At 44.1% G+C, this 21,389-nt stretch overlaps 1 protein-coding gene across 17 annotated transcripts in view; it reads right to left on the reverse strand.

Moving 5' to 3' along the window:
* The window catches only part of Itpr (Inositol 1,4,5,-trisphosphate receptor), a 441,449-nt gene that overhangs the window by 300,170 nt on the left and 119,890 nt on the right, over positions 1–21,389 (reverse strand). For all 17 annotated transcript variants that reach the window (XR_012966877.1, XM_076192806.1, XM_076192819.1 and 14 more), the window contains exon 4: positions 18,149–18,258. Coding sequence is in view for 16 of the 17 variants with exons in the window: in XM_076192806.1 (XP_076048921.1) it covers positions 18,149–18,258 (110 nt within the window). In the remaining variant the exon portion in view is untranslated. The remainder of the gene's footprint in view (positions 1–18,148; positions 18,259–21,389) is intronic.

Raw genomic sequence — 21,389 nt, forward strand, 5'->3', positions numbered from 1 at the left:
CTCTACTACCCTCACGGTTGAAGGTGAAGAGCGGTTGAAACCCCTTTTCCTCGCCGAACTGATAGTTCCACGGCTGAGCATGCAACGGAAATACATTTAGGGAAGGCAAGGGGACCCCCCTCCTCCTCCTCCCACTACCGACCCTCGCCCGACCGTCCACAATTCCTTTCGCTTTGGATACGTTCAACCAAAGTGCCCGTTCTTCCCCGGGCAAGCACCACTGTGCAAACAAACAGCGTCGTAAAACACCCAAAAATCTCTTCCGTAAAGACCCAGACACGCAGAATACACGTGCGCACGCACGAACACACACCCACACGCACGCGCGCACACACACACACACACACACACACACACACACACACACACACACACACGAGACCCGCTGAGCGAGAGATCATAAATGTTATTACTATCGACATCCTTTCGGGCTTTCCTGCCAAGCTGTGCTCCACAGACAAACGACCGCAGGAACACCGACTGCGAACAGACACTTCATCCAAACGGCTGCCACCGACAGAGCCAGCCCCCACCCCCGCCCCCGACACCGCCTCCGCCGCCGTCCACGGCAGCTGCGACCGCCTCTTCTCCTCCTCCTCCTCAACAGCAGAACGGCGGATGTGGTACGTCGTTTAATTTCGTAAACACATCCCCGTCCGCCGTCTCCGTTCGCGCGCCGACGCCTCCGCGGATGAGGACCTCACGAGCCCAGCCGGCAGCGGAAAGGGGGGGAGGCAGGAAGACAGAAAGGGAAGAGAGGGGAGAGGATTGGGAGAGAGGGGAGAGGATTGGGAGAGAGGGGAGAGGATACGGAGAGAGGGGAGAGAAAGAGGAGAATAAGGTGGGGGAGGCGGGGAGTAGGATTGGGGGTGGGAAGGAAAGAGGGGTAGAGAGAGGGAGAGGAAGGGAGAGGAAGGGAGAGGGGGTGAGTAGGATTCAGGGTGGGAAGGAGGTGGGGGAGGGAGAGGAAGAGGGGGCGAGTAGGATTGGGGTGGGAAGGAAAGAGGTGGGAGAGAGGGGATGAGTAAGATTGGGGGTGAGTAGAACTGGGGGTGAGTAGGACTGGGGGTAAGTAGGATTGGGGGTAAGTAGGACTGGGGATGAGTAGGACTGGGGATGAGTAGGATTGTGGCTGAGTAGGACTGGGGGTGAGTAGGACTGGGGGTTGAGTAGAATTGGGGTTGAGTAGGACTGGGGGTGAGTAGGACTGGGGGTGAGTAGGACTGGGGGTGAGTAGGACTGGGGGTGAGTAGGACTGGGGGTGAGTAGGACTGGGGGTGAGTAGGACTGGGGGTGAGTAGGAATGGGGTTGAGTAGGATTGGGGGTGAGTAGGATGGGGGTAGGAAGGAAAGAGGAGGGGAAAAGGGGAAGGTGACGAGTGAGGAGGGATAGGGGGAAGAGGGAATATGGAGAGACAGATGAAGGGAGGAAGGGAGAGGGTGTGGGAAAAGAGTGGATAGGGAGAGGGGAATAAGAGAGGGGAAGTGAGAGGATAATGCGAGAGAGGAATACAGGAGGGGAAAGTGAGAGGAGAATGCGAGAGGGGAATAAGGGAAGGGAAAGTCAGAGTGAAAGTGAGGAGGAGAGGGAATGGGAGAGGGGAATGGGAGAGGGGAATGGGAGAGGGGAAGTGAGAGGGAATGTGAAGGAGCGTGAGAAAAGGAGGAGGGAAGATGAAGGAGGAAAGAAGAGGGAGAGGGAGGGAGGTGAAACAGACAGACAGACGGACAGATATATATATATATATATATATATATATATATATATATATATATATATATATATATATATATATGAGAGAGAGGGAAAGAGAAAGGGGGAGGCTGGTAGGAATGGGGGGGAACTACAGAGGTTTTCAATCATGACCCCTGACGCACGCGCACTTGGACTCCAAACCTCGAATGGTGCCCCGCAGCGCATCGCGCCCGCGCGCACACACAAACAAAGGAGCCCATGCCAATGCCCGTGTTTACAAAGCCGGGGTCTCACGGGCGGCGCCGCCAGGTGTACACACGCACACGTGCACATGTACACACACGCACACAACGGTTCGAGTTCGATACCCGTTCAGGGTTGAAAAGCATCAGTGCAATGCAAGCTGGTACCCATCTCTACTTAGCTTTCGTGTGTGTGTGTGTGTGTGTGTGTGTGTGTGTGTGTGTGTGTGTGTGTGTGTGTGTGTGTGTGTGTGTGTGTGTGTGTGTGTGTGTGTGTGTGTGTGTGTGTGTGTGTGTGTGTGCGAGCACGCGCCCGTGTGTAGACGAATAGAATCGCCAGATGACAGCCAGATACAAAGAAAAAGGAGAAACACCGGGTCTGGAAGAGGTCCTCCGAAGTAAAACCTAACCCCCCCTTACCCCCATTTCCATTCATCAGCAATTCTTATCTCTTCCTTCGTTACAATGTCTCGTTCAGGTACGGGTCCAACGACAGGCTGCGAATACGCTGCCCAGTGTCACCCCGTTCACCTCGTTTTCCCTTTTATTTACATCTTCCTTAAGCAGTTTCCAAATCCTCTTAGGAGAAGCCCCAATCCTTCTCAGAGGTCCTAAAGACTGTCCAGGGACCCGATGCCCTTCTATGACGTGTCCTTCAGGTGAAGTCGCTGGCCTTCGATCAGTTTGGTGCAGTGACGTACACAACACATAAAACATTTACGGATATACACTAAGAATATATGATGGCGTGTTTGGTCCTAGCTGATGTGGTCTCGCTGACGAGCTGCACTTTAAAAATGTGTAAATTCAACATGATAAAACACGTGAACATGATGTTAAATAATATTGCTTACCTTCTATACAACTACGGTATTTTTTTTTTTTTTTTTTTTTTTTTTGGAAGATCAGGTAGAAGATTTACTGCTGGCTACACAACGTTCGAAAATAATTTAAGACTTTTTCCCTCCCAAAAAAAAAAGTTACCAGAATATACAACGTCCTAACCCATGAGCAGTACGGCTAACTAATGATCTACGTCTTCACGCTTTGGTCTCGGGCCAACAGTAATTCTAAACTGTGTATGTTACTGTGTACACTTGTTGACAAAGCTTCTCTCTCTCTCTCTCTTTCTCTCTCTCTCTCCGAACCACCTTCTCGGAACTTTAACCTATCTCATAACATAATAGCATAAAAAAGGAGATTGCAAGAGACCATAAGGCCTACACTAAGTAATTTCATGTCCATGACCACCTATTAATAAATTTATCTAACCTTCTCTTAAAACAACCGATAGTTTCAGCGCTCAGTGCATGGTTACCAAGTCATTTCCATTCGTTGACCACTCTATTGTTCTTGCCTATTTCCTTCTTAAATATAATTTTGTCAATTTTAAATTCCATTACTGTAAGTCCTACCCTGTTGCCGGTACCGAGTTTAATTCATAATTTTCAAAATATTTCTACTTAATACAAGGTCACAATAAGTCGCTGTGGTGTGTTAGAAATGAACCCGGTCTCGTGAGGACGAAGGTCACGGTTCGAGCTTCAAGGACAACCAATGACAATCATTATCCGTTTACTTCGGAGATTTCCTCCTAGTGACCCTGATGAATAACAATTGTCTCAACTTTTCCAATGGATAACAGACGTGTAATACCAACCCAATATTCACCAGGTTGGTGTGAAATGACTAATCTACTTGATCTAGAGTTGCCCGGTCCAGGTGACTGCTTCGGCCGCAGGTAAGCGTCACGTGGCTTAAGCTCCAATCAGATTAACCGACTGTTCTCTGACTGCCCATCAATTTTAACCACCAGACAGAAATAATCGTATTTGTATATTTTCCCAGTCCTACGACATTACCTCTGACCCGAGGAGTGTGGCGGGATTGAGGGATGGCCTTTCGTCCAAGAGGTGCTTAGACGAGACAAAGGAATGGGATTTTGAATTGGGTATGGGATGGGTGCATGTATTGACCAGGCCATCCCATTTACAAGAAGAACAAGATCTTTTGGTATGTACATGAGACAACCACAATCCAATTCAAAAAAATACATTAAATCGTTCAACGCGCACATATGCAAACACCAAAGTATACGTGTTATGGTCACATTTGCCTTTCTCTTTGACATTCACCAACATCTGACGGTGACTGGGTCTCGTAAAGGCAGAATCCCGCAAGGAACGCTTTCTTGCATCTCCAATTGGCATCTGTGGAAGAAACTTTGCTTCTATTCGTTTCCGAATTCTCACAACAACATCCAGAAAACAAAATTCTGTTTAAACCTTCATCGCTTTCTCTTTTTCTTCTTTTAACGGCGAAAACCAAAACATGTTATTCATCTTAACGCATTCCGTCCATATTCGATTATAAAAACAAACTAATTAGAAATTTTGATAAATCAAGAACATAAGAATTCTTCATCAAAGTCTTTTTCGAGTATAACGAATCCATAACGGATAATAAATATACTATAACGTTAACTTTTTCTTTTCCTTTCGTCTTTTTCTTTGACAAAGAGACGTTACCCATTGCCAACGGCTTAACACGGACCAAAGGATTACAAAGGAGGATGCCGACAGGAGACCTTTTGTTCCATAACTAGGTCGGAGAATTTTTTTATATATATATATATATATATAATAAATGAAACAAGTAAATAAATAAATAGGTAAAGTTAGATAATAAACACAAATAATTATAAATGATAATCAAGCAAACAATAAACAAAGACTTATAATAACAAATAAATAACAAAATAAATGGCAGGCATTACAGCATCTTGCTTAGGTGTTTATCTGTCTTCCAACAGACTGAAATAGTCTGGTGTTGGAAATAATTAAACCAATAAAGGGTTTCATTTGATTGAATTGGTTCACAGATTCAGTTTCTTCATCCCAGAGTCCCTCATTACCCGAAAAAAATCATCTGGCGACGACAACGTCAAGAACACCACAGCGATGAAGACCTGGTGTCAGATAATTAAAATATATATATATATATATATATATATATATATATATAGATATGTATATATATATATACATATATATATATATATATTTTTATATATATATATATATATATATATATATATATGAGAGAGAGAAATGGGTGGGGAAGGGCAAACGAAGATGTGTTGGGAATAGAGTTTATTGCCCTACCGTTTCAACCAACTTTGGTCTTCTTCAGAGGACATGTTGGTCGAAATGTTTGGGCAATAAAATATTCCCAACACATCTTCGTGTGCCCTTCCCTACCCATTTCTCTCTCATTTGTCTGAAATAATTTATATATGTATGTATGTATATGTATGTTGAGACATTCTGACAGGTTGACGTAAGCGGAATAGGAAACACAGGAGTCTTAGTCTTGACTAAGACTCCTGTATTTCCTATTCCGCTTACGTAATATATATATATATAATATATATATATATATATATATATATATATTTTATCTATATACACACACACACACACATTGTGCGAGTTTTTCAAGTTCATACAACCGCCAAGGAATTGAAGACATGATGAACAAAAATACACAAAGACACGTCACTTTAGCGCACTTTTCACTCGAATTAAGTCATCTGGCAACAGGCAGCACAAAATATATAAATGATGCCACCGGATCAAAGTGGTAAAAATAATAATTCAGCTATTTGGAGAAATGTACACTCCTTCACGCCTTCCAAACACTCCTTCACTATAATGATAAACTCTAAAGACTTCATTCTGGCAAACTATACACCATCTTAGGAGACGAAACATCCCCATAATGATAAAAATCTACTTGTTCAATGACTGCATCTTCGGCGCAAACAACCCCAAACTACTTTGACAAACCACCCACCCACTCCCACGTTGCATCACCCGAGGAATAAAGGAATAAAAATAAAGAAAACGATCATGATAAAAGATTGAACAAGGAGATGTTAAAAAAAAAAAATAATAATAATAATAAGATGATAAGATCGTCCTCATTGGGCAAAAACAAAGCACCACCCATCCACTCCCACGTTGCATCACCCGAGGAATAAAGGAATAAAAATAAAGACAACGATCATGATAAAAGATTGAACAAGATGTTTAAAAAATAAATAAATAAAATAATAAAATGATAAGATCGTCCTCGGTGGGCGACAACAAAGCGACATTCCGCTTGGGCAATAATCTCCTTTGTCTTGCCTTAACCTCCTCGTTCTCGTCCTTTCGTCCTTATGGTGGGCTTGTCCTCAGGAGGCAGGATGACATCTTCAGCATCGAGCACCACCTTTGTCTACAACCTCATCATAAGCCCGAAGGCCTGGCCGACACCTAACCACCTCTGGCATCTTGTTCTAACTGCACCATTCGATTTCATTCAGCTAAACCAGCTCCTTACCCTTCTTCCCCAGACATGTAATCATTTCGATAAACATCTTCAAGACGGATAGCGTTCTCGACACATTTTGTCCTGCAGAGCGTCTGATAGGCCACCCTTGAAAATACAAAATTAACAAATAAATACATAAAAAAAAAAAATGCCGGGAAACAAAATTTGTTACCCAGCAATTTCCTTTTATATATATTTATCTATTATCTATTCATTTGTGTTTTGGGTATATGTATGTATGTAATGTTCTCAACTCATTCCGAGTGAGGTTCGGCCCTTTCCCCTCACCCCGGCCCAGGCGGAGCGAGATGTCCATGGGTCCCCTTCACGTCCCCAATACTCGAGGGACTCCTGCCCTCCACTGAATGCAACCGTTTCGCGTTAGTCGTCATAAAATCTAACGAGTGCCATCACTGCAATGGTATAACAATGAATAAATGAACAAAAATATAAAAAAGGAATCAAATTATTTGAATTAATCAATGAAGTTGTATAAGAAATTATAATAAATAAATACAAAATAAACAACGACAAGGTACAGACGCTTCTATTCGCCCGTGGCACGACCCTCAGGCCGACGACGGGGTTCAAGGTCAGCCGCAGGAGGCGGAGGCGGTGGCGTCTGCGAAGCCGAGTGAAGCCGTGGAAATCCCCCACACAGGAGGGGGTTAGGGGTGAGGGAGGGTTTTGACATCAAACCTCGAGAGGCAAATCTACCATCCCTCGAGACAACGGTTGCGACACTACCCTTACGATCTCTTTGTATGTATGTATGTATATATATATATATATATATATATATATATATATATATATATATATATATATATACATATATATATATATATATATATATATACACACACATACATACCGGTATATATTTCGTTCTCTCTCTATTGCTATCACTATCTCCAGCTCTCTATACCTCTACCTCTCGACCTATACCTACATTTCTCTACCTCTACTTCACATCTGCCTCATCTCTATCACCCACGCACACACAAAACAGATTAATATGCGATATAAAAAATGTCAGACAAGATGAGCAAAATGGGGAAAAAATAAAAAAAAGCAAAACAAAGAGGTTTGTTCTTAGCTGAGGAAAAGGACAGCAAAAGGTGCAGCAGGAGCACTGCCTTAGCCAGGCCATGTACATACAGTATACATATACATACACATACGTACATGCATACATCCAGAACACACTAACTCAAAGACTTATTCATGACGTCACCACCATACGCTTGTACACCGCACCTTCGCCCCATTCCTTTCAGACACTGTTTACGATGCACTTCGCTTGTTCCAAGTCTTTGAAAATTTATATGCAGGAATAGGGACCCACGACGGTATCTCCAAGTGGTACTCCGAAATGGACGTCGGTGGGAATCTTCTCCCTCTACAAAACGTGTCGACACCCTCGCTTCCATACAGAGGTACTGCCTCGAAGGGCTGGTATTCGGTCTCCTGACCGGGCCCAGAATTTCTATTAAATTCGACTCTATTCCAATTCGTCTCTAGTAACCAGCGCTTCTATTCCATGGGGCAATGTCGTGCCGTAGATGGTAAAGAAGAAATTTACAGAGGGCAGTAGAATGGAGGAATAATTGACTAATCTCCACTCACAGTAGAATGTCACGGTACTCTGATCCGTAGGGTCACTGAAGTCGCTGAAAACAATGCATAAATCTTCAACACTCGATATACGGAGGAATTTCGACTGTATATACAGTACATCCTCCATGTTTTCGCAGGACAACTGACAACAAGCGACTATATCTGTCCTTCTACAAATTGACAGAAATGTTCCACGATGATAAAATAGACAACAGTCGAACGTTTCTTTCCCGAAAGATCTACAGGACGGCCCGACGACCGCTGTCAGTCGCTGTGAGACTTCGAACTTCCAGTATGTGAAACTCGAGGTATGAGAAATAGTGGAGAAAGATGCATTTGCATTAAAAAAAAAAAATCTACAGCAATCAGCTGTTGCAGCAGGGACCGGGCGACCCTTCACTTCCCGCCACAATTGTGTGCAAGGGGAAGGGGGGTGGACAAGTGCCCCTTCACCCCCGCCTCCCCTCAAGTGCCCAGAGACGCGTGCGCGCGCGCGCGCGAGAGAGAGAAAGAGAGAGAGAGAGAGAGAGAGAGAGAGAGAGAGAGAGAGAGAGAGAGAGAGAGAGAGAGAGAGAGAGAGAGAGAGGGGGAGAGGGAGAGAGGAAGGTTGAGAGCGAGTTTGGTGCCTGTATCTGCTTTGACTCAGCCGACTCCCTTATAAGGGCGACTGCAACTTTGGTACATACAAAAGAGCGACTTGGGACAATGCCAGGCAATCATGGGGAGGAGCTTGGGAGTAAGTGCCAGACTAAAACAGCTGACTGTAGCAGCCGTTAGTAAGGCTCATTTCTTTCCTTCCCACTCTGAGACAGACAGACAGACAGACAGACAGAGATATATATATATATATATATATATATATATATATATATATATATATAGAGAGAGAGAGAGAGAGAGAGAGACTACGCGCACGCACGCACGCACACACACACACACACATAGTGTGTGCAAAAACCATACACGAATTTAAGAACAAATTAGACAGAGCGAGGTATAGAGACTGGACACCACGAGCGTAGCTCCCCTTCCCGTAAGATACAACTAAGTAAAACAGACACAGACACAGACGCAGACACCTTTAAGACAAAAGAATGTATCCTTGGGCAGAACAAAAACAGTGAAGTGCCCCACAAGGATGAAGGGGCTCATCAAGTTGGCTTAACCACCACCCTCCTCCTCCAAGTCCAGGGTTTACCATCCAAATGAATAAAATCATACCTGAACAAGAATAACTTAAGAAATTACTTAATACAATAAACCCCTCGGCGTAATATACTAAAAAAATAAAAATGGTCAGTAAATAAACAAATAAATAAAGGAAGATCAAGAAATAAGCTTCAATTCATTCTAGGTGCCGTCAGATGATTTTATTTAGCTGAGGGCGAACCCCTCGGGTTGAACTGGTTCAAGGCAGTCTCTTCCTGTGGATAGGGTTAACCATATCCACATAGACTCCACTCCCCTATCCTTCCTCTACTCCCTCACACCAACCAACCACGCGAGACAAGGGGGGCGGCAATGGACTCTACGACGGAGGTCAACGGTAGACGCACCACCACTACTTGACCATCCCAAAATAAATCACCCAATCACACGAGTGGAGGGAAGAAGGGAGGGGGAGGGAGGGAAGAAGGGAGGGAGGGAGGGAAGGAGGGAGGGAGGGAAGGAGGGAGGGAGGGAAGGAGTGAGAGAGGGAAGGAGTGAGAGAGGGAAGGAGGGAAGGAGTGAGGGAGGGAAGGAGTGAGGGAGGGAAGGAGTGAGGGAGGGAAGGAGGGGGGGCGGGGGCGGAAGGGGAGAGAAATAACAACATCACCATAAGCCTTCTCAATAGTTACACTAAGAACAAAAGCTGTATAGAAAAAAAATTAATCTCTTTCATGATCCCTATTCCGCAGCTTTCATTGTTGACGCCAGCGCAATTCATCGCCCCCCCATCCTTCCTATTGTTTCAGTTCCCTATTTTTCCAGCTCCTTCACTCTCCCCTTCGCATTTACTCTAGTTTCTTTCATTGAAATACCATCAAGGGCAAAGAGGCCGCTGAACGATGTTTTCTGCTCTTTGTACGTTCTACAACGCGCGAAAGATCTTCCATTTTTTTTCTTTTCTTCCTCTACGTGGAACCCGTAAGACCTTTTCACTTGTCTCAAAACGAGATGTGAAAAATAAATTGAAAGCCCGAAACAAGTGAGAGTAATATGCTACACATGAATGAATGAATGAATGAATGAAAAATAAATGAATGAATATGTATATATATATAATATATATATTATATATATATATAATTTGTTTGTGTGTCATAAATCTCCCTCCACTAAATCTACATAAAACTGTAAAGCTTTAACTTAAATCAAACCTGCCAAGTTTATCACAGAGATGCGATACACTAAAGAAAATGCTACAGGAAACCCTCGTTACTACCATACATGAAGTCTAAGGGCATTGCAACTCATCAAGCCACCCCCCGTCTCCCACCCCCCGCCTCGCATACCCTGACGAAGCGAACGCATAATTCCTCATACTCAACGCACGACGCAGGCACTGATCTCGGTACGTCCTCGGAAGAACATCCGCATTCCTGCGCACTCCTGACGTAGCTACGCTGTAGGTCGCACTCGACCTGAATCATCCTAGTTATATCACAAGTATAAGGACTGTTGCAAGGTTTATCTCCTATTCGAAATAATAACTATAAAGTACATGGTCATCAAAGCGCGCGCGCGCGCGCACACACACAAATATATATAATGTACCATACCAAAGTGACTTTCCTATTTGTACGTGGGGAGGGCCAAACCAAAGTATACACCCATCCCACCACTCAAAACTCATTCATTTCTATATAATTACCGTACAAATTTAAATCTGGGGAAACTAATTTCACGAAAATACGTCAATAAAGTAACTGGTATGAAAAATATCTAAATGGTGCTAACCTTGTTTTTTTTTATTCTATTTAATTTATTTGTTATTTTTTCTTATTTATTTTTATTTATTTATTGATTTTTTTTTTTTTTTTTTTTTTTTTTTTTTGAGAGAGAGAGAGAGAGAGAGAGAGAGAGAGAGAGAGAGAGAATCGACCGGGACGCTGTCACTCCCAAGGAAAACCCGACGCAGCTCCGTGGAACCCCGACATCGCGACGCTCCTACGCTACTGACGCAGCTCTGACCGAAACAGGCCAAAACTCTTCAAAGCCTCCATGACCTCACTTTCCCAAAACGGGGTGTTGCCACGCTCTCAAAATGACCAAATTCACTTATCAAGAATAAAACATATCTATGTATTTTTCCAACAATTAACGCTTTCTTATTAGATGTTAATTATACCTATCGTTTACCTATACACAACCGACGACCAGTCACACAAAATAAAACATGATAAAAATAGTATATATTTGAGTATCCAGTGGGGTCTATGTCATGGCTGGTGGTGCAAGACTGGTGGTCGCACAACAAAATGGTTGGGAACTACTTCTCTATTCCCGAACTACAACACGTGTGTAGTGCAACTACCTACAGAGCCCCTTTGACCACTAACGAGTAACGAGATTTGCAGGATCTCCCAAGTGCCCAAGACCGACCGATTCTCTTCGGCTAAGAGGAGTCACCACGAGACCAAAGGCGTCTTGGATCAACAACGATTCCCTTGTGACCGGAGGTCTTCCTTCTGATGAAGAAAAGAGACTGGTCTTCGCCAGAATAAAATCATACAAAGCGCGTCACCAGGCTTAAGAGGTTCCGGGCCTTTCTTTGGCATGTAAGGCTTCTGCTGGATCCGCCCACCGTACAGTCTGCCGGAAGGCGATTGCATTCACCAGTGCCTTTACTCGCGTCTCCGTCACCAAAGGAGTCCCCCCTCCTTTCTAGGGAGAATAAATCTTGAGATCAAACAGAGGCCGGATAAAGAAAAGGGAATTTTTTTCAATCTCGGGTAAAAAGACGAAACAATGGAGCTCGGTATCTACATGAACACACGTAGACTTACGTGCGCGCGCGCGCGCGCGTGTGTGTGTGTGTGTGTGTGTGTGTGTGTGTGTGTGTGTGTGCGCGCGTACGTGTGTGACAGAGAGAAGGGGAAGAAAAAAGGAAATAAAAGAGAAAAACAATAAAGAGAAAACGGAAAAAGAGAAAGATAAAGGAAGAGAAAAAGGAAAAATATAATATGATTGTTTAATTTTCTACTGATTCTCTCTCTCTCTCTCTCTCAAACAGACACGTGTTCGCGCCGATGCACGTGGATGAGTTCGTGTGTGCGTCCTTTGGGTTACAAGAGCGCCTGCACACCCGTCAAAGCAGAGGCCAAAGTTTAATAACAATACTCCGGAGTACCTCTGCTTCAAACCCACAAAGCGCAGGCGACCATTTTCAGAAACGGTACAACTTTACTTTGCAATCCTCCATTATGACGTGGCAATGACCTAGGACGACTTATTACATGCCTACGACAAATCCAGCAGATACGAGCCTAAAAGCTTAAAAAAAAAAAAAAAAAAAAAAAAAGTTATATGAAGCCATGTCGCTATATGCAAAAAAGTTTCGGTCACAATCGGCAACTTTTGCTAAACATGAACGAAACGTTTAGGGACTGGAGGCACATCTAATATCGCGAAACGCACACATAAACGGCCCTTTGAACCCTTTATTCGTCTGGTGAAGTCTGCTGCAGGCTTAGGCCAAAAATGCAATTTTCAACCCAGGACCCCCTGGAGAAAGAGGGGTCTCGCCCGTTCAACATACTGTTCAGCTTCAGGTCCACCCCCTATGCAGAATAAAATCCTCAAACACAAGCCCGAAACAAAGTGAAATGATCGGACTGAAATGAAATATTTCGCTCTAAAGTGAGTTTAACAATTCTACACAAGTTAGTTTGGTGGAGGTAGAAGTAAAGGTGAAAGTGGAGGGGGAAGTGGAGGTGAAAAACACCTCCCCCCCCTCCATCCCCTTAGAACTCCTTTATCATGGCGACGAACTCCATAGTTCCTGTCGCCAGACGATTTCATTCAGGCGAGTGACGGGGGTGGGTGAGGAGATCGCCCAAGTCCAAGTGGACAAAAGCGCACCGCCGAAACCAGACCAAATATGGGGCACAATACTCCTCCTCCTCCGCTCAGCCAAACACCATACTGGATAGATAGATGGATGGATGGAGCGGGGGGAAGGGGGTGGGTGGGGGGAAAAGGGAAGGGAAGGGAGGGTGAGAGGGGAGGGGAGGGTGAGAGGGGAGGGGAGGGTGAGAGGGGAGGGGAGGGTGAGAGGGGAGGTGAGGGTGAGAGGGGAGGTGAGGGTGAGAGGGGAGGGGAGGTGAGGGTGAGAGGGGAGGGGAGGTGAGGGTGAGACGGGAGGGGAGGGGAGGGTGAGAGGGGAGGGGAGGGGAGGGGAGGGGAGGAGAGGAGAGGGGAGGGGAGGAGAGGAGAGGGGAGGAGAGGAGAGGGGAGGAGAGGGGAAGGGAGGAGAGGGGAAGGGAGGTGAGGGGAAGGAAGGGGAGGGGAGGGGAAGGAAGGGGAGGGGAGGGGAAGGAAGGGGAGGGGAGGGAAGGGGAGGGGAAGGAAGGGGAGGGGAAGGAAGGGGAGGGGAAGGAAGGGGAGGGGAAGGAAGGGGAGGGGAAGGAAGGGGAGGGGAAGGAAGGGGAGGGGAAGGAAGCGGAGGGGAAGGGAAGTGAGGAGAGGGGAGGGTGCGGAGTGGAAGTGAGGAAGGGGAATGGAAATGAGGAAGAGGAGTGGAGGTGAGGAAGGGGAGTGGAAATGAGGAAGGGGAGTGGAAATGAGGAAGGGGAGTGGAAATGAGGAAGGGGTGGGGAAACGAGGAGGGGGGAGTGGAAATGAGGAAGGGAGTGGGAATGAGGAAGGGGTGGGGAAACGAGGAGGGGGAGAGGGGTAGGAGATGGATAGGAGAATGGGATGGGGGAGGGGGAGGTAGAGAGATTGGTCGAATGAACATAAGAATGAAGGAGACTGCAAGAGACCATAAGGCCTACACTAGGCAGTTCTGTGTCAATTACCACCTGTCATCCCCATCCATAAAGTTGTCTAACCGTTTTTTAAAACAACTGATAGTTTCAGCACTCGCTACACGGTTACAAGTCTATTCCATTCGTGGACCACCCTATTAGTACCAATTCTTGCCTATTTCCTTCTTAAATCTAAATTTATCCAGTTTAAATCCATTACTGCGAGTCCTGCCCTGTTGCCTTATCGCAGACTTCCTTCTTCGACAAAGCCTCCGTCGGGCAACTACAGCTGCTGCTGTTGCACTCGAGGAGGAGCTGTCTGTCCCTTAAAGGAGTCTATCTAATCGCTACCTGGATCCGCACCTCCTTTCCAGGACGTAGCATTTCCAGTTGACGATCTCTCTCTGACTAATGCCAGAGATACCTCTTCACTTGAGGCTAAAAGGAGTTGCAGACACTTCGTTCAACTCCTGTGTGTGAAAGGAAGTAACCGTACACACTGCGGCCGCAACCGTATTTTCCATTTCGAAGACCGCGCGAATGTCTTCAGCTCTGGGACGGCAGCCATCTTAATTTTAATCCTGATACTCCTTTCCTTTTTCCTTCCCCCACCCACTTCCTTTCCATAGGGAACCTAAGCATAAGAACCCTACAATGGTGCTTTCTGTCCCCAATAACTCTCTCTCTCTCTCTCTCTCTGTGTGTGTGTGTGTGTGTGTGTGTGTGTGTGTGTGTGTGTGTGTGTGTGTGTGTGTGTGTGTGTGTGTGTGTGTGTGTGTGTGTGTGTGTGTGTGTGTGTGTGTGTGTGTGTGTGTGTGTGTGTGTGTGTGTGTGTGTGTGTGTGTGTGTGTGTGTGTGTGTGTGTGTGTGTGTGTGTGTGTGTGTGTGTGTGTGTGTGTGTGTGTGTGTGTGTGTGCGCGCGCGCGCGCGCGGTCACGGCCACGTGGGACTGTAAGATCATGACGGAGAGGCGCTGGCTCCTGCGCTTGGGCCCCGATGCGCAATTATCATCCGTGCGGGACCACCTCTGTTGCTGCTTACGAAATATCGCACCTTCATCTCAAGAGCTGTGATCTATTCGAAATAAAACTTCCTTGGAAAAAATAAATAAATAAATAAATAAATAAATAAATAAATAAATAATAATAATAATAATAATGACAACGATGAAATTATAGTAACAACTATAACGGATAAAATAATAGTGATAAAAATAACAATAACAATACGTTCTTGCCTCTAGTTTAACCAATTGGAAAACCCGCAGCCCCGGAGTGGGTGGCAAGGGTCCTCGGAGCCTCCCATAAACATCTCCAGTTGTCTGTGTCATACTACCGTGTGAAATTTTTACGTCACCAGCTTATCGTAGCAGCAAGAGGACAGGACGTCGCTGCTGACAGCTATGTGAAAATATGAAATATTTCCGAATTTAAACTGAGAGATCGAACCCAGTCCGGAGACCGAGTGTCAGCCCCTCGGGCCTGCACCTCTAGATGGAGGCGAGTGTTGACATGTTTTCCGAAGACTGGCGGCAGGGAGACGATTCTCTCTGACATCCCTCAATGTAAGGACACAAGAGTATATGTATAAAGATAATAAAGTTTGCATGTGTTATGCGCCGTGCGATATCTGGCTTATCTTGATACAGGTACACCCATGACACGAAGGTAAGGCTTTTCATATATTTGTTTTATTTATTCTTTTGTTTATTTTTATTTATCTTTTAATCTATTTACCGATTTATTATCATTATATTCTATTAATTATTATTATCATTAGTTATTTATTTATTCATTTATTTATTTATTTATTTATTGGTATATATGTATGGAGGAAGAACTCGTCCGCCGACCACGACAAAGACGCGCCTCGTTTCAATCGCCGCGGTTCAATGACCATGTAATTCAATGGAGCCGTTCACACACAACTGCGCAGTTTTTCCTTGACTATGCGGTACCACCGCAGTTTTCGCGAGGCTCAAGCCGCTAGTGTGAACAGGGCGACGTACGGGGGACCCGCTCTCTCACAGTTCCAACACGGTGACACACTTGAAGGATTTTCTTCTGGCTAAGGACAGACGATTCTAAGCAGCTGAGGGAGCAACTTTCGTCCACATTGGGCTATTTTCCCTCCAACCTCCGATTAATCGGCGGTACTACCCACCTCCAGAACTTTTACAGTCATAAAATCATTATGGTAAACTATTTTGTTTTTTCAATAATTTACAAAGAATGTCGTTTAAAATGCTGGAGGAAAATTGTTTTCCTCCAGATTCCTTCCCGATAGCTGCGGGATCTGATCCAACAGTCGGAGGAAAAATAGCCCAGTGTGATAAGACCTTTAGTGAAATTAACAATGTAAACGTTTCCTACCCACTCCTCTCCTGCGCCAACACTTTCAGAACCACCTCCTCGTCCATGTCCCTTTCCGTCGACCTCTTCCTTTCATCCCAATCCACTTTGGCTCTAACACAACTCTGACAAAGTTTCTTCATCTGTACTCCCCGTATGTCACAACTATCTTACCGTCTCAGCTGTGTCAGTCATGTTTTCACTCATACTCACCTTAAACATACACACACACACATACACACGACTCGATGGCGCAGTGGTAGAGTTCCCGCCTGCCACTACGGCGGTCCTGGTTCGAATCCCACCTAGGGCTGAAATAATTTCAGTATCGCTGCGCTGCGAGTCATTACTCCAACTCTCATATATACCCATATATCGGGTATATATGAGCTCTCCTTCTGGAGGGTACTAGCTGTCAATCACGAGTCCAACACGTGATCCAAGACCATGGTGAGCCATGGTGGTGAATCACATGGCTCAGTGGTGGCGTTCGCAAACGCTACTCCAACTGTACGAGTTCAATTCCCACCCAGAGATGAAATAATTCCAGCATCGCTGCGCTACGAGCCAGTGCTCCAACTCTCGTTGAGGGGGAGTTGGGGGTGTAAGTTCACATCATTACCCATATATCGGGTATATATGAGCTCTCCTCCTGAAGGATACTAGCTGTCAATCACGGGTCCAACGCATGATCCATGACCATAGTGAATCTCTCACACACACACACACAAGATTCCCCGTGATTAAAAAACAGAATAAATAATAACGACAATAACATCCGAACAGTTTTCCAGGTTTCGTAAATTCAGCTCCTGAGTAAAATATATATATATATATATATATATATATATAAAGACAAAATAAAAAAATAAGAAAGAAATTAACTTCGGTCGCATCATCCGGCGCATGTTTAAGTTTCGTTGTCAAAATCAAAGAGAAAAAACAAAGAATGACAAGGGCACGAGGGGGTGGGGGGAGGTTGGGATTAGGCGCGAAATGCTCCACATTCCAGCAGCCTGTTGCACAGCGACCGTGATACCTTGACACAAGTTTACGCGAAAAATAAAATCAGTGATTCTTATTTCGCGATACGAGAAAAAAAATTGCGCGACCTTAATTCACAATTCATAAAAACAGCAAAATTCCCATCCGAGGTCACGTCTGACGAAGCAGAGGCACCGACCAATATTGGTAATAAAAGAGGAGCGAGTAAAGAAAAAAGAAAAAAACAAAGAAAAAAAAATATATCGAGAGATGCAAGTAAAACACAACGCAGGTGAATTTCGCGAGGAATTACTCAACTGGAAACCTGACAAGTGTATCGCAAGCTAAACCAGTTCGCCCAAAAAACACATGAATTTATATATATATATATATATATATATATATATATACATATATATATATATACGCATATATAATATATATATATACATATATGTATATATATATACATAATATATATATATATATATATATATATATATATATATATATATATATATCACACACACCGCCCCCTCAACAATTCCTGAATCTGGAGCGTGACGCGGGCATTTTCCGAGAACATCATGCTCTGGGTTCCGAAGGGCTGGGCAGCTCGGTGACCTCGCCTACGGAAACGTCTTCAGCGAAGCCTGAGGAATCAGAAGCCTTATCCACAATACCGGGTTTGGTTGTATATGTATGTATATACGTATGTATGTGTGTGGGTTAAGGCTTGTGGTGGCATGGGCGTAACGTGTTACAGAAGCCCACAAAACATTTGAATAAAGAAAACACCAGAACGCTTAAGAAGAAGAAGAAGAAGAAAAAAAAAACTACCTTGTAAGTGCATTATATACATAGAGCGGGGGGGGGGGAGAGGGGGGAGGATGACCAGGCGGAAGAAACTGTCAAGGAACTACTCACGTGCAATCGCTTGAGGAGGGACTCGTCCGTGGTGCCGCTCTGCTTGGCAGCCTTCCAGAACTGTTTCTGGGCGGAGTACCGGTTCGACGGGCATATTTTGAACAAACAATCTGAAAAGAAACAACATATTAGATTAGTTATTTGAGATGAGAAACCTAAATCAAGGATAGACTCAGACACTGGCGCACGCACACACAAAATTGACACGCATGCGCACATTCACACGCACACATTCACACATGCGTGCACACACGTTTATACATGCACACGCATATATATGCATAAACACACATCTATACAAACACACACACACATACAAACACACACGTTTATAAATACGCATATATATGCATAAACACACATCTATACAAACACAAACACACACACACACACACACACACACACACACACACACACATTCACACACGAATGCGCACATACATTTACACAAGTATGCATACATATACACGTTTATACATACACACGCATATATATACATAAACACATCTATGCAGACGCGCACGCACGCACGCACGCACGCACGCACGCACACACACAGCCGGTCCGGAAGCGAACACCCCGACTAAAGCACTACAGATAGTTTGGGTTAAACTTCCTGTTTATTTACGAGAAAAATGAAGGGGAATATATATATACACATACTACACATGATATTCAGAAAACCTCTCCACTTCTGCCTTGTCTTACGTCTCATTCCAATTTTACTTAAAAAACTAAAGTGAACCATCTCCTGAATACACTTCATTGTTACATTCTAAATATCGACAATGATTTCATCTACTTGCGGATGCCCAAAAACTAGGAATTTCCTAACTAAAGGCAAACCTCATCAATGCATATAATTTTAATCTTAAAAAAATCGGGACCGTAATCCGAATTACCACCAAAATCTCTTTTTTTTTTTTCTCTTTTTTTTTTAAGCAAACAAATAAGACAAACCAACACGACCGAAAACGTGACCTCCTTGCCGGCGGTAATTCCCTTGCTAGGCCTGCGACGGTGCAATGGTGACCTCCAGAATCGCCAAATTCGGCAAATATATCCCCGCCATGTCAAGTGGTGACATATAAAGCAAATAAATGGATTCTGCACATATTGGGCTTGCAAGCGTGCTTGCTCTGCCGAGTCGAGGTCGCCAATCCTTCTTCCCTTCTCTCTCTCTCCTCAAATGCACAAGCAAGCAGTCTCAGTCCACTAAAGGCCTCATCACACTGGGTCGATTACCGTCAACTATTGTGAGTTCGTTTGAACAAAAACGACTTCAGTTACAAAATTTAATTTTTTCAATTCTCCAAATGCCAAAAATTACAATTTATGAACGGCGAACTAAAAGAGAAGTTAAACTTACACGTATGCTAAGTACATTGTTGAAATGTTCTAAGGGAAGCCTAGAATACTGTAAACGAAGCCGCCATCTAGCTGTTCGAATTCACAATATTTGACGAGAATCGCACCAGTGTGAAGCGGGCAAGTCACGCCCAACACTTTAAGGGCTTCGCTGATGACGTCACCGCCCCATTGAGTTTTTTTTTTCTTAAGGTGTCATAACCTTTCCAAACCCGAAGCCATGGCTATATATTTTTCCCTGGCTAACTCCAAAACTATTTTAATCACGGGGTGGATGTGTGTGACAGAACGAAACTCACCGAGTCTGGGGCTTTTATGTCAACCAAAGGTCATCCTGGGGCTTAATACTCTGGTTCATCATAACACTTCTGGGGGTCATCGACCCCTTCACAACTCCGGAAGACTTCCCCTTCCTCTCCCCTCTTCCCCCAGAAAAGTGAACACGTCAACAGCGTTTCACATTTAGTGAGTAAATTGCACTGCACTGAAATCCTGACGACCTGCTTCGTACACAAAGGGGTAAACAGTCTTTACAAAGAATTATGTTCCCCGTCACCTTTTCCCAATGCAGGAGTAATGGTCCCCTCACGACACAAATCGCATCCAACTCTTCTCGTGCTGGAGGAGGAGGAGGAAGAGGATGGAGGAGGAGCAGGAGAAGCAGAAACAGAAGAATGGGAAGATGATGATGATGAAGTAGAAGAATAAGATGAACAATAAAAGAGAAAGAATGAGGGGAAGAAGAATAAAAGAATAAGAAAAGAAGAAAATAGGAAGAAAGAAAAGGGGAAGATGAAGAAAAAGAGGAAGAAAAAGAGGCAGAAAAAAGGAAGAGAAAGAAGACAGTAAGAAAAAGGGGAAGAGGGAGAAAAGAGGAAGAGGAAGGAAAAGAAGAGGGAGAAAAAGAGGAAGAGGAAGAAGAGGAAGAAAAAGAAGAGGGAGAGAAAAAAGGAAGAGGAAGAGAAAAGGAAGAGGAAGAAAAAAGGAAGAGTAAGAAAAAGAAAGAGTAAGAAAAAGAAAGAGTAAGAAAAAGAAAGAGTAAGAAAAAGAAAGATGAAGAAAAAGAGGAAGAAAAAAGGAAGAAAAAGGGGAAGAAAAATAGGAAGAGAAAAGGGGAAGAAAAAGAGGAAGAGGAAAAAAGAGGAAGAGGAAAAAAGAGGAAGAAGAAAGAGGAATAGGAATAAAGAGGAAGAGGAAGAAAGATGAAGAGGAATAAAGAGGAAGAGGAATAAAGAGGAAGAGGAAGAAAAAGGAAGAAAAAAGGAAAAGAATGAAAAAGAGGAAGAGGAAGAAAAAGGAAGAAAAAAGAAAAAGATAATGAAAAAGAGGAAGAGGAAGAAGAAAAATAAAGAGGAGGATGGAGAAAATACAGTTGTATGTTTATGGAGACTCTTGGTGCACGTTGGGACACTGTGTCAGCACCACCGCCACCTACGCCCACTCATCGCCCCACGCCCACCAACACCCACACAAAATTATACACCATGTAATGATAGATGGACATTTGATGCTTGCGCATTGGCTAAATTATCCTATTCTCTTTCACGAAGAAATTATTGGGAAAATCTCCACCATGCGGGCTGTCATCTTCAGACACAACGCCCATAAGTCTGATGTTTTCATTCCAAGGCCCCTAATGTCGCATTTTCATATTTATTCCAAGGATTATTAAGAAGTATCTTAAATAAATACAGCGTGGCTTAATGTCAAGTGGGGTTGAAGTTGATGCCTCTAACGAGACACGAAATAGCATATATATACCAGACCAACCCTCAATGGACTTTTGTAACAATAATAACAACAAAACAATAACAAAACAACAAGAATAATAATACCAAAACAATAATAATAACAAAACAATACTACAGTAAAA

Source organism: Oratosquilla oratoria, chromosome 11 (genome assembly GCF_046742065.1).
Source record: "Oratosquilla oratoria isolate Oo_2021 chromosome 11, ASM4674206v1, whole genome shotgun sequence".
In the NCBI taxonomy this organism is placed as follows: Eukaryota; Metazoa; Arthropoda; class Malacostraca; order Stomatopoda; family Squillidae; genus Oratosquilla; species Oratosquilla oratoria.